Source organism: Mustela nigripes, chromosome 12 (assembly GCF_022355385.1).
Source record: "Mustela nigripes isolate SB6536 chromosome 12, MUSNIG.SB6536, whole genome shotgun sequence".
NCBI lineage: Eukaryota > Metazoa > Chordata > Mammalia > Carnivora > Mustelidae > Mustela > Mustela nigripes.
In genome coordinates this window covers 40,972,416-40,986,413 of record NC_081568.1, presented here as the reverse complement: position 1 = coordinate 40,986,413, position 13,998 = coordinate 40,972,416, and the positions used below count along the sequence as shown (strand labels likewise).

Genomic DNA, 13,998 nt, shown 5'->3' with positions numbered 1-13,998 from the left:
CGGGCTCTCTGCTCAGCAGGGAGCCCGATGTGGGACTCGATCCCAGGGCCCTGAGATCATGACCCGAGCCGAAGGCAGCGGCCCAACCCACTGAGCCACCCAGGCGCCCCATGTTTTTGTTTTTGTTTTTGTTTTTTAAGATTTTATTTATTTACTTGACAGAGAGAAATCACAAGTAGGCAGAGAGGCAGGCAGAGAGAGAGAGAGAGAGAGAGAGAGAGAGGAGGAAGCAGGCTCCCTGCTGAGCAGAGAGCCCGATGCGGGACTCGATCCCAGGACCCTGAGATCATGACCTGAGCCGAAGGCAGCGGCCTAACCACTGAGCCACCCAGGCGCCCTGTTTTTGTTTTTTAATGCATTATATAAATTGATGAAATCGGGGTCGCTGGATGGCTCAGTTGTTGAAGCATCTGCCTTTGACTCATGTCATGATCTTGGGGTCCTGGGATCAAGGCCTGCATCAGGCTCTCTACTTGCTCAGCTGAGAATCTGTGAGAATCTGCCTCTCCCTCTCTGCTGTGTGCTCTCCCCTGCTTTCTGTCAAATCTTTTTTTTTTTTTTAAGATTTTATTTATTTATTTGACAGAGAGAGATCACAAGTAGGCAGAGAGGCAGGCAGAGAGAAGGAGGAAGCAGGCTCCCTGCTGAGCAGAGAGCCCGATGTGGGACTCGATCCCAGGGCCCTGAGATCATGACCCGAGCCGAAGGCAGCGGCCCAACCCACTGAGCCACCCAGGCGCCCCTCTGTCAAATCTTTTTTTAATTCTATTTATCTTTTTTTTTTTGTCACATTAACATTCTTAGTTTATTAATCCTCTCATGAAAAATCTGCACAATCACCAAAGATAAAGCCACTGCAGCATCTTTACTCCTTCTGTTGTCCAATCTCCAGCTCACTTTTTGCCAGCACCAACATTGGCTTTCGCAGTCCCCTTGACTTTCTTCATTCTGTTCTTGCGTTCTTTTCGCTGTTTTCTTGAGGTCTTTTTCTTCTCATACAGACCATGTCTTGCAAGTCTATGTTTGGGTTCATTTTTCTTTGCATAATCCAAGGAATCATAAATCATGCCAAAGCCAGTTGTCTTGCCACCACCAAAATGGGTTCTGAATCCAAATACAAATATGACATCTGGTGTGGTCTTGTACATTTTGGCTAGTTTTTCCCGAATTTCTGTCTTAGGTACTGTTGCCTTTCCAGGATGAAGGACATCAATAACCATTTGTTTGTGCTGAAGTAGTCGGTTGGTCATGAACTTCCTGGTCCGGATAGTTACTGTGTCGTTCATGATGGCGGCCGAGCTCAATTCTATTTATCTATTAGAGAAAGTGCTTGCACAAGCAGGGGGAGCAGCAGGCAGAGGGAGAGGGAAGAGCAGGCTCCCCTACTCAGCCTGAGCAGGATTCCTAACTCGGGGCTGCATCCCAGGAGCCTGGGATCATGACCTGAGCTGAAGGCAGACACTTAACTGACTGAGCCACCTGGGCACCCTGGTGTTCCCATTTTTGAACCTCTGTAATATTAATACATTGTATCCCTCTGTGAATAAGGTTAGCTTCTACTCTTCAAACAAAAGCTCAGATGTTCAAAAGTATCTTAGAAACTTTGTACAGTACCTCCTACAGAACTTTCTAAAGGATAAGCAGATATTTCTTTTATTCAGTCAACAAACTTATATGAGTGTGCCTGTTACGTGTCAGGCATAGTTAAGATACTGGTCATATTTCAGTGAACAGAAAAAATTTTGTGAGACTTTTAATTCTTTTGAGCAGATGCCATGCATTTGGCAGGTAGTTGTGAATTGGTCTCTTTTGCTGAAAATTAGGAGGAAACATGTATAAATCTCAGACAGTGTGAGGACATGTTTCCTTAACATCAGAGGGATGAGTATAAGCCCTAAACAGTATCTTGAACCATCTGGAGAATGCTTTGATTGGTCAGGTTAGTGGGACCCTCATTAGGGTTCTCTGTAATCATACTTAGCATTTCTCAAACATTAACAATGCATAATAATTACCTACAGAGCTGTAGCACTTACTTGCAGTTTCACGCACATAGTAGGTTCAGTAAGTGTTGAATCAGAGATTGGAGAAACAGATTTTGGGAAAAGTGGGGTTTTTTGTTTTGTTTGTTTGTTTGGCTTTTTTTTTTTTTTTAAGATTCTGTTTTTGGGACACCTGGGTGGCTCAGTCAGTTAAGCAGCTGTTCAGGTGTCAAGTCCCACATGGGGCTCCTTGTTCAGCGGGGAGCCTGCTTCTCCCTCTGCCTGCCACTCCACCCTGCTTGTGCACACACATGTTCTATCTCTCTCTGGCAAATAAATAAAATCTTTTAAAAAAGAGAAAGATTTTGTTTTTAAGTAGTCTTTGTACCCATTGTGGGCCTCATACTCGCAACCTTGGGATCAAGAGTCTCATACTCTGTTCTGACTGAGCTAGCCAGATATCCCTGGAAAAGGATTTTTTTTTTTTAAACAGCTTTAATGAGATAATTGACATACATAAATTGTCACCTATTCAAAATGTACAGTTCATTGGTTTTTAGTGTGTGTTCAGAGTTGTGCAGTCATCACCATAATCTGATTTTACAGTATTTATTAGCTGGTAAACAAGAAAATAAAGTGATCTTGTTTTACTATGTCTCAAACACGCTGGCTTTTTGTAAGTTTGTTGTGAATACCAAACTTCAGGCACACTAACTCCCATCCACCTCTCTACCTGGCCATCTTCCATTTTATACTTTCAAGAATTAACCATGCTTCTTCATCAGAAAAACTTTCCTTAATGACTCTGTCTAAAAGATGGGTTGGGTTGCCATAATTTGGACCTTCTCAGAACCAGTCTCTCCTCCTCACTTCTGTTTTGTTTGTTTTTAAGTAGGCACCATGCCCAGTCTGGAAGCCCAATGTGGGGCTTGAATACAAGACCTGAGATTGAGACCTGAGCTGAGATCGAGTTGGCCGTGGGGCATCTGGGTGGCTCAGTCATTAAGCATCTGCCTTCAGCTCATGATCCCAGGGTCCTGGCTGGGATTGAGGCACCCCCCCCCCCCCAACACACACACCATTGGGCTCCCTGCCTCTCCCTCTCCCACTCTCCTAGCTTGTGTTCCCTCTCTCACTATATCTCTCTCTGGCAAATAAATCTTTTTCTTTTTTTTTTTTTTAAGATTTTATTTATTTATTTGACAGGTCACAAGTAGAGAGGTAGGCGGGGGCGGGGGAGGCCTGGGGAGCAGGCTCCCTGCTGAGCAGAGCCCATTGTGGGGCTCCATCCCAGGACCCTGAGATCATGACCTGAGCCAAAGGCAGAGGCTTAACCCACTGAGCCACCCAGGTGCCCCAAATAAATAAAATCAAAAAAGGAAAAAGAGTTAGCCGCTTAACCAATGAGCCACCTAGGCGCCTGCATCATGTGTTATTTACTTGGATGCAAGTAAGCTTGTAAGCTGTGAGAGCAAAAATTACAAAGTTTTATCTTGTCAGGTACTATAAATACTGAATGGATCAATAATAGTAGCTTTAGTACTGGATAGTGGTATGTCCATATATAAAGCACAGTTTTTGGTTTTGTGTTTTTATAATGTTTGGGGTAAGGAATGGTTACATATCTTTAAAGGCAAAGGGCAAGGCACAAGGAGGCTAAGGAGCTTGAAAATGTTACAGCATTAATTCAAGGCTGTATTGTGATCAGAGGATTAGTAGTAGTGGTTTTGGAGGATTGGGATGAAGAAGGAAAACAACTTACCTTAGTTAATGTTAGTATTGATGAATAAAACACGCATCTGATGCCCAACTTTCAGATCTTACTCTGTGGTCTCTTCACCTTAAAAATTAGTTTTGAGGGGTGCCTGGGTGGCTCAGTGGGTTAAGCCTTTGCCTTCGGCTCAGGTCATGATCTCAGGGTCTGGGATCCAGCCCCACATTGGGCTCTCTGCTCAGCGGGAAGTCTGCTTCCCCCTCTCCCTCTGCCTGCCTCTCTGCCTACTTGTGACTGTCAAGTAAATTAAAAAAAAAAAGAGCAGTGTATAGAATTGGTGAATCATACATTGTACACCTGAACCTAATACAACACAGTATGTTAACTAACTGGAATTGAAATTAAAAACTTAAAAAACAAAAAATGTTTCGCAACAGGGAATTATTTATTTATTTAAGATTTTATTTATTTATTTGACAGAGAACGAGATCGGAAGTAGCAGAGAGGCAGGCAGAGAGAGGGGGACTCAGGCTCCCTGCTGAGCAGAGAGCCCGAAGTAGTGCTCAGATCCCAGGCAGAGGCTTTAACCCACTGAGCCGCCCAGGCACCCCTCAAAACAGGGATTATTAACCTGGTAGGGATATCCCCCATTCTAACCTCACAAGGAGGGATAGGAAGAAAATTACATCTTTTTTTTTTTCCTTTTTTTAAGATATTATTTATTTGACAGAGCACAAGCAGTGGGAGTGGTAGGCGCGGAAGAGGGAAAAGCTGAGCAGGGAGCCTGATGCAGGGCCCAATCCTAGGGTCATGGAATCGTGACCTGGGTTGAAGGCAGACTCTTAACTGACTGAAGCCACCCAGGCTCCCCTACACCTTATCTTCATGAACTTCTAACTGAATCTAGTAAGATCGTCCCAGACTAGGATGGTTCGTTGTATGGCTTTTAGACTTTATGGTGCTGTGAAAGTGGTATGTATTCAGTAGAAACAATGCTTTGAGTTCTGATCTTTCCCCAGGCTAGCAGCTTGTGGTATGACACTCGTGATATTGCTGGGCGGCAGTCGGGAGGCAGCTCCTGGTCAGTCAGGTGATCATGAGGGTAAACACCTGGTGTATTTACAACCATTTTACCCCCATACAACCATTCTGGGTGTTTTGGTTTTTTTTTTCCTTTCAGTACTGTGTTTAATAAATTGCATGAATTACTGAACACTTTATTATAAAATAGGCTTTGTGTTAGAAGATTTTGCCCAACTGTTGTCCAATTTATGTGTTCTTAAGTACATTTAAGATAGGCTAGGCTAAGTAAAGGCGTTCAGTATATCACGTGTATTAAATACATTTTTGTCTTAGATATTTTCATTTAGGATGGGTTTAACAGAATATAACCCCATTATAAATTGAGGAAAATCTGTATATGTATTATAAATGTTGGGCGCCTGGGTGGCTCAGTTGGTTAGGCAACTGCCTTCGGCTCAGGTCATGATCCTGGAGTCCCCGGATGGAGTCCCCTACCGGGCTCCTGGCTCCATAGGGAGTCTGCTTCTCCCTCTGACCTTTTCCCCTCTCACACTTGATTGCGCGCGCTCTCTCTTAAATAAATAAAATCTTAATAAATAAATAAATGTAGGCAGGAAATCTCCACTAGTTTAGCAGTACCTGTGATTTTGTCACCACTAGAAATCACAGATATTTCCATAGCACATAATTGTTGCAGATATCTCAGAATATTGTTTACACTCATAATTTTCATAATTAATAGTCCTAATTAGATCTGCCCTTATATCTCATTAATAATGAACATGTACTTTACTGTATCAAAATTAAGTAATCTTAGTGTGGCTGAATTTCCCTGTAATTGTTCTCTTTTATAATGCTATGTATTTTATTTTTTGCATATAAAATATTCTGAGAAGGAATCTGTAGGTTTTATTGGACTAACAAAGATGTGAGATCTATGGTAATCTTTCTGAAAAGATTCAGAAATACTGGTATAGGAGTACTGTACCTCGACTCCCCAAATTGTTCAGACCAGTTCTTTGTTGTGACTAACTACATTTGATGCAAGTTTGGTCACTCACTTGGTAGATTTCCAATATTTATTTTCTTTTCCCTTCCTAGCCTTGTTTAAGTCTCAGTTACTGATATGCTCACTGATGCTCTCCCCAGGCATGTGAGATTGTAAAGATGGGAAAATCAGCCAGTTAAAAAAGGTCGAACAGTTTGAAGAAAGATTTAAAAGTAAATTAAAAGATGGGATAAATACATCTAAAATTCTTGGTATCATATTTAACATCATTATTACTTTGATTGCCATCCCTACAGCTCAAACTGGTCTTTTCTCAGTTGCTTCATCTCTCAAAGAGTTGTCAGTATGGAGAAATCAGTCTGATCTGTGCTTATGTTTATAGTTCTAGGTATTCCACAGTGTCTGTTGATTAAACCTGATCCTCTACTTCCTTAGAATAGCCAGATAGCATTGAAGAATCTCAAACCATTTCAGAGGATTTCTATAAATCCAAAGGATTATGGATAAAAATTTATGTGTTACTGACCTTTGAAAATCTGAAGTGTGTTTTTGGCTTATTTAAAAATTTTTTTTTTATTTATTTGACAGAGAGCGATCACAAGTAGGCAGAAAGGCAGGTGGGGGTGGGGGGGAAATGCAGGCTCCCCACCAAGCAGAGAGCCTGATTCGGGGCTCAATCCCAGGACCCTGGGATCATGACCTGAGCTGAAGGCAGAGGCCCAACCCACTGAGCCACCCAGGCACCCCTTTTAATTTTTTTTTTTAATTAGGCTTCATGCTGATTGTGGAGCCCATTGCGGGGCTTGAACTTAACAATGCTGAGATCAAGAGTTGGATGCATAACTGATTGAGCCATTCAGATGCCCCTGAATTGTATTTTATTTTATTTTACTTTTAAAGATTTTATTTATTTATTTGACAGGCAGAGATTACAAGTAGGCTGAGAGGCAGGCAGAGAGAGAGAAGGAGGAAGCAGGCTCCCTGCTGAGCAGAGAGCCCAACGTGGGGCTTGATCCCAGGACCCTGGGATCATGACCTGAGCTGAAGGCAGAGGCTTTAACCCACTGAGCCACCCAGGCATCCCCTGAATTGTATTTTAAATGTGATGTTGCAAGAGAAGGAAATAAATAGATGCTCTTAAATTTTTGATGACAGGCGAAATCAAGTTTTAGTTACTAAATTCTAGGTACCTTGTATTCAGAGTAAAATGGAGACCACAAATCTAAGGAGCAGTTATGGGCAAGGAAAGTTATGGAGAATGAGAGTTAACACAGCAGTCTTGTTTATTTATAATTAATAGAAAACCAAGAGGTACCCCATATTTAGTCCTATGTCTAGTTCTCTTTGAAAGGGGCTGAAGATTTACCATGAATCAGAATGTACTTGAAACTGTCTTGCATTGTTGGTTGTTTTCGTAATGAATGCCATTAATAACATGGAGCTTCATAAGTACTGACAATTTTAGGTTAGAGGTTATAGTGCCAAAGACTCAAGTTCTTAGATTTCTGAGGCTTCCAGAAGTAATCAGATGACTGCAGTACCAGAAGGATGTGAGACTCAAGTATTTAAATTGAGAGTAGAGGGGTTTTTTTGTGGTTGAAAATGGCCTTCTGTTCAAGTCTGGTAATTTAGGGGGTGGGGGCGGGTGGTGGTGGGGATCAGCTAGATTCTACTAGACCAGATCTTATTTTCTACCTCATGAAAAGGAACATAAAGATTGGATGATGATGATGGCTTGGCGTGAAAGAAAGTTTGAGAGATGGTGTCTTGAGAATGGAGATGCTGTTAGACCTCTGATTCAGTGTTCCTTCTTTTTAGTTGTTCAGTGAAGACTTTGACATTAATGACCTAAAGATGGGAAGATAAGTGCACAGGTGTGCCTGTTAAGAATATCACTTGTAAACTTCTATAATTACTTGGCCAGTTTAAATCAAAGATGAATAGGTGCTTCCTGATGATTTTATACTTCAAGTACTGAGTGGTTTTGTTGACCTTGTTTCGTTTTCCTTGTGTGCTAAATCAATCACTCCCCAGGCTTTTAGAGCCTCTAATCTGGCTTTTTATTCTTTTTTTTTTTTTTTTTTAAGATTTTATTTATTTATTTGACAGACAGAGATCACAAGTAGGCAGAGAGGCAGGCAGAGAGAGAGGGGGAAGCAGGTTCCCTGCTGAGCAGAGAGCCCGATGTGGGGCTCGATCCCAGGACCCTGAGATCATGACCTGAGCCGAAGGCAAAGGCTTAACCCACTGAGCCACCCAGGCGCCCCTGGCTTTTTATTCTTTAATTCAGCAAATGTTACTGAGTATTTCTCGCAAGTAAGACATTGTTCTGGATGCTGGGAATATGGAGTTGTGAATGAGACAAATACAATGGCTGCCCATATTGTATTAGTGAGGACTCTCCAGAGAAACAGAACCAATGGGTGATACATAGATAAGCAGAAAGAGATTTATTATGAGGCATTGGCTTACACCTGTGGAGGCAGAGAAGTCTAGTTTGAGGTGTGCAAGCTGGAGGCCTAGAAAAACCAGTGTTGTAGTTTTGGTCCCAAGCCTAAAGGCCTGAGAACTGTAAACATAGATAACTGAGGGCGGAAGGTGGATGTCTCAGCTCTAGCAGACGAATTTTTCCTTCCTCTGCTTTTTAGTTTTATTTCCTTTTGTTCTGTTCAAGTCCTCCACTTGGGGGTAGGTTATCCTCTTTACTTAGTCTGTCACTCAAGTGCTAATCTTGATTCAAAGACTCAGGAGGATTCAAAGATTCAGATCTCTGGAGACATCTTCACAGACACCCCCCAAAAATGTCCTATCCTATCCCAACATGTCCCCAAAAATGTCCAGCTATCCCATTCCAACATCCCTTACTTAGCCCAGGCAAAAGATTAACTAACCATCACACCTATCAAACTGACTGAGTGGAGGACCTACATTAATTAAACAAGTCTTCTGTTATTATTATCCTAGTCATAGAGATGGAAAACATATTTTAATGCTTTAATCTGAACTGCATACTTATTTATTTGAGAGGGTGAGAAAGCATGAGCACAGGGAGCAGCATGAGAGGGAGAAGCAAGCTCCTAGCTGAGCTCAATCCCAGTACCCTGAGATCATGACCTGAGCAGAAGGCAGATGCTTAACCGACTAAACTACCCAGGTCACCTGAACTGCATATTTATGATAATTATACTAATTTATGGTTCTTTTTTTTTTTTTTAAGATTTTTTTTATTTATTTATTTGTCAGAGAGAAAGCGAGCGAGATCAAGCACAGGCAGACAGAGTGGAAGGCAGAGTCAGAGGGAGAAGCAGGCTCCCTGCGGAGCCTAATTTATGGTTCTTGGAAGCCCTTAGGTCTCATAGTAGTACTTAAAATATTTCATTCATTTTATTTCATTTCTAAGGGTTTTTTTTTAATTTCCATAAAGAGATATGCAGAGAAAAATCCCTAACATCAGATCTCCAACTATAACACTTTAAAAAAAAAAAGATTTATTTATTTACTTGAGAGGGAGCGTGTGAGAGGAAGTGGAAGAGGGAGAAGGGGAGAGAATCTCAAGCAGACTCTTCTGAGCATGGAGCTGGAAGCAGGGCTCAGTCTACTATATATAGCTTATTTCACAGGTCACAGCCTGAGCCAGAACCGAGGTTTGGCCACTCAACTGACAGTGCCACCCCGCACCCCTCCAGCCATGGCACTTCTAATTGGTCACTATGTCATTCTCTTCATTCTCCCACTCCCCCATTTCTACAATGCGTATTGATGCCAAAGCTAATCTTAAAATGTTGATTGAATTCTATTATGTCCCCCACCACACTCTACTGATAGTTCACCAGTTATTTAAAGAACTTAAAGCTTTTGAGCTTGGCTTTCAAGAGTCTATAATGAAGCCTTGAATTATAAGTCACCTTGACTTTCCTCTTAATAAGAGCCTGGAGTTTATTCTTGCCCCTGCCTAGCATGCCCCTTGACTACTTCCTTTTCAAAGTATTATCCCTTTGTCAAGATCTGACTGGTGATAGACCATTTTTACAAGGGTTCTTTGGATAAATTTAATTACTGTTGATCTTTTGGTTTTCTGAATTCTCTTAGCACTTTCTGTCAGGCCCTCTTATATTCTCCTTTTCATGTGTCTTAATTTTTTAACTAGGTTTAGTTTGGATATGGGTTTAGAGGAAGGGAAATAAGAGCAAACAGGTGGACCTTGCCTTTTTTAGCATCTTCTTTAGAACTTAAGGTAGCTTTCTTAATGCTTTAAGTCATGACAGTTATATAAATTTCAAACTCATTCTTTGGCCTTCGACTTTGATTGGTCAGGCAACTCTAGGTCTGAAAGCGTTCATTTAAAACAAGTAAATGGGGGTGCCTGGGTGGCTTAGTGGGTTAAGCCCCTGCCTTCAGCTTGGGTCGTGATCTCACAGTCCTGGGATAGAGAGAATCAGGCTCTCTGCTCAGCAGGGGGCCTGCTTCCCTCTCTCTCTTGCTTGCCTGTCTGCCTGTTTGTGATCATTCCTACCTGCTTGTGATATCTCTGTCAAATAAATAAAATTAAAAAAAAGAAATAAAACAAGTAAATGGAAAATGAGACTCTTGTACTTTTTTTTTTTTTTTTAACTTTCGTCCATTAAATTACTTGGTTTTTCTGCTTGTTTTGAAACTTTGTAAGAATAAGGTCCAAATCAAACCAGAGTTCGTTCTTTAATTGCATAGATATTTGAGTACCTACACTGTATATGTACATCACTTTATCATATTCTAGCAACATACACCATACATTAAAAAGGTCTAAAGATAATATCTGAGTTTTTGTATTGGTTAGTTTCAGATTGTCTGAAGACTTAAATGATCTCAGAGAATCAGGTTAGTGTTTGCTTGCTCATTACCCAGGTTCTTTGAAGACAATTTGAAACCAATAGTAAGGTCTGACCTAGGTATGGAGACAGAAACACCACAAGATGACAGCACCCACATATTGTATTGTCAGGGGGTTTGATTGTGTATACAAGTAGCAGTCAGTGGCTGTGGGAAGTCAGAAATGGAGCAGTGTGGAACAGGTTACTTGAGGATGCTTTTTTTGGTGTCTGGGTGTTAGGACTTTGGGGTTGAAAGTAGAGAGTTAGAAGCTTATTTGGAATAAGAGTAGAAAACACAGAGGTGAGGGTAGAAACTGAGTAAGTAGGATTTGGATGAGTTATAGACTGTTCTTGGCTCCTAATCTGTGTGTAATAATGTCTGGATGAGTTAGAGAGGTGGAAAGCACAGATGGGAGGGTTGTGGGTTAACTTTAGAGAAATAAGCTATATATTCCTTGAGACCAAAAGGAAGTATGAAAGATAGAAACACACCTGTCACTTAGGTTTAAGGAATTTCGGTACCAGTCTCTGTACAACAGGAAGACCTAATTCAGAAATACATGGTTTTTCTGTGGAGAAAATGAGTTTGAACATTCCTATTTTAGCTGCCTTTTATGGACTGCTTATTATTATTATTATTATTATTATTATTATTTTGACGTTGAGAATAGCAGATATGTCTTACACACTTAATGCAAGTAAGGAGGAAAATGCCCAATAACTTTAGCGTTTCTGAAATTCTGAAATTTTAACAGAATATTCTGTTAAAAGCTAATTTTGCAGATGACTTCTCAGACTTCTTTATGAAGTCCCATGTAATCGCATGAAGAAAGGAAATAGGAATTTTTGCCTTTTACATTTCAGGTTGGTAATTGTGTTAGATGGATGATTGTAAAATTTACTCAACTGTTTTAGTTTTCTTAGTGAGCTATCCAGTGGAAATCTATCATGCAGAGATGAAATGTGGTCTAAGGAGAGTTGGTTTTTGCTTTCCCCTTTTACCTTTATCTTTTTGTACCTTCTCACTGCCTTAGCTCTTTCTGGATTTGGTGGTGATGTTTTGTTTTGTTTTTGATGCAGAAAAATGGTTTATTAAAGCACAGGGACAGGACCCTTGGGCAGAAAGAGCTGCTGCCTGGATTTGGTGTTCTTGTATGGAATATTTCTTTTTCTTTAAAACCTAGATAAATTGGGGACACCTGGGTGGCTCAGCCATTGACCATCAGGGTCCTGGGATCAAGCCCCTAGTGGGGCTCCCTGCTCAGTGGGAAGCCTGCTTCTCCCTCTCCCACGAGTCCTGCTTGTGTTCCCTCTCTCTCAAATAAATCTTTGGAGAAAGAAAAGGATCTTTGCTTTGTAAGATTGGTTGTTTCCTTCATTTCTTTTTAGGAAGTAGTATCAGGTGAGATTAAGGAACTTAACAGAGGTCATAGGAATCAGTGGCAAATGGATATAGAATTCAAATGCTTTGGTAAGAGGAGTGTCAATGTTACCATGCAGGTTCTGTATTCTATCTTTTTTTTTTTTTTTTTAAGATTTTATTTATTTATTTGACAGAGAAAGATCACAAGTAGGCAGAGGGGCGGGGGGCAGGCTCCCCGCTGAGCAGAGAGCTGATGCGGGACTTGTTCCCAGGACCCTGAGATCATGACCCGAACTGAAGGCAGCGGCCTAACCCACTGAGCCACCCAGGTGCCCCTCCCTGTATTCTAACTTAATATGGCAGTGGGACCGCTTGACAGAAGAAACTCTTCTTATTCTTATTTTCTGTTGGGCAGTATAGTCAGTCAATGGACTCATCATCTGAATAGAGGAAAACTTAATCTTTTTTTTTTTTTTTAAAGATTTATTTATTTATTTATTTGACAGAGATCACAAGTAGGGAGAGAGGCAGGCAGAGAGAGAGGGAGAAGGCTCCTTGCTGAGCAGAGAGCCTTATGTGGGGCTCCATCCCAGGACCCCAGGACCATCACCTGAGCCGAAGGCAGAGGCTTTAACCCACTGAACCACCCAGGCGCCCCGAGGGAAACTTAATCTTTTTTTTTTTTTTTTTGAAACTTAATCTTAAATAAAACCAAACTGGGGCACTTGGCTGGCTCAGTCAGTGGAGCATGCCACTCTTGATCTCGGGGTTGTGAGTTCCAGCACCACGTTGGGTGTAGCAGTTAAAATGTAGATTTAAAAAAATACATGGTACCTTTATTTACTTACTTATTTTTAAAGATTTTATAAGTAATCCGTTTACCCATTGTGGGGCTCAAACTCTCATAACCCTAAGATCAAGAGTGGCATGCTCTACTGACCAGTCAGCCAAGTGCCCCATAGTAACTTCAATAAAATAAACAGATAAGGAAAACTATTTTATTCCTAGAGCTTTTTAGAAATTTAGTGATAGTAAGTGCTAATCACCTTTTCATAAAGCTTTCCCTTTCTGTCTTTTGTTAGGTGGTATGGTCAGGAAAAAGACTATAATGTGCTAGTCATGGATCTTCTTGGACCCAGCCTCGAAGACCTCTTCAATTTCTGTTCAAGAAGGTTCACGATGAAAACTGTACTTATGTTAGCTGACCAGGTATGTGAAATTTTGATGAAAATAAAAAGTGAGAATACTAATAATTTAACTGTAATATAAATTTTAATAAACCAGAGTATGTATAATCCTGTGCTATGTAACCTTATGTTTAGCAAAAATAAAAAAGACATAATAGTAGGTATACTCATTCAAGTGTACTACTTTAATTCAGTTTAATAGTTAATTCCTGTGACATAGGACAAAAGGTTATATTGGTTGCTTAACCTGTAGAATAGTAGTTTTCACATTGTTTAATCAGATGGAATCTGTATTTTAGTGAAGAATATAGCGGGTTTCTTATAAGATTTTTGAAGAAAAGGCTTGATACTGTAAAACTGCTGTGGAAGAGAATAACATTTTTAAAATTTAGATTGGACATCAAAATAAAATGAGATGATACACTGGCATATGAGGTACAATTTTTAAAAGTATAAATCAGGGGATTAGAAAATAGTGTTCATTCTCTGTAATCAGAGCCTGATATTCCAGTAAGATTAACATAAAAATACTGAGTGACTCAGGGAAATATTAGCAGATTACATTGTTTTAATTGTGGAATGTTAAGAACTCAAACATTGAAGGTTAGGATCCTCCTCATATATTTTAACTAACATGTAAATGAATCCTAATAAAAGTTTATATTCCATAGGTTCTGTAACACATAGGTATTCATAGGTGAGCATTTATTCAGGGTTTTCTGCTTTACTTGGCACCAGAGAGTGCAGAGAAGAGTAAGAACTCAAGTCCCTTTGCCCTAGGAGTGTATGGTTTAGTAGAGAAAAATGGAAAAGGTACAGTGTTCAAGGTTTTGTGATAGAAGTCTATACTGGGTACGCTGGTAATAGGAA

General features: G+C 40.5%; 2 protein-coding genes across 9 annotated transcripts in view; one reads left to right on the top strand and one right to left on the bottom strand.

The window, feature by feature from the left end:
* The window catches only part of CSNK1A1 (casein kinase 1 alpha 1), a 45,381-nt gene that overhangs the window by 7,089 nt on the left and 24,294 nt on the right, over positions 1-13,998 (top strand). For all 8 annotated transcript variants that reach the window (XR_009407398.1, XR_009407397.1, XR_009407399.1 and 5 more), the window contains exon 3: positions 13,024-13,150. Coding sequence is in view for 5 of the 8 variants with exons in the window: in XM_059417135.1 (XP_059273118.1) it covers positions 13,024-13,150 (127 nt within the window). In the remaining 3 variants the exon portion in view is untranslated. The remainder of the gene's footprint in view (positions 1-13,023; positions 13,151-13,998) is intronic.
* LOC132027784 (small ribosomal subunit protein eS24-like) lies at positions 775-1,301 on the bottom strand. The gene has a single exon (XM_059416521.1). It carries the CDS (start codon positions 1,284-1,286, stop codon positions 894-896), a length of 393 nt encoding a protein of 130 aa, XP_059272504.1. The 5' UTR covers positions 1,287-1,301; the 3' UTR covers positions 775-893.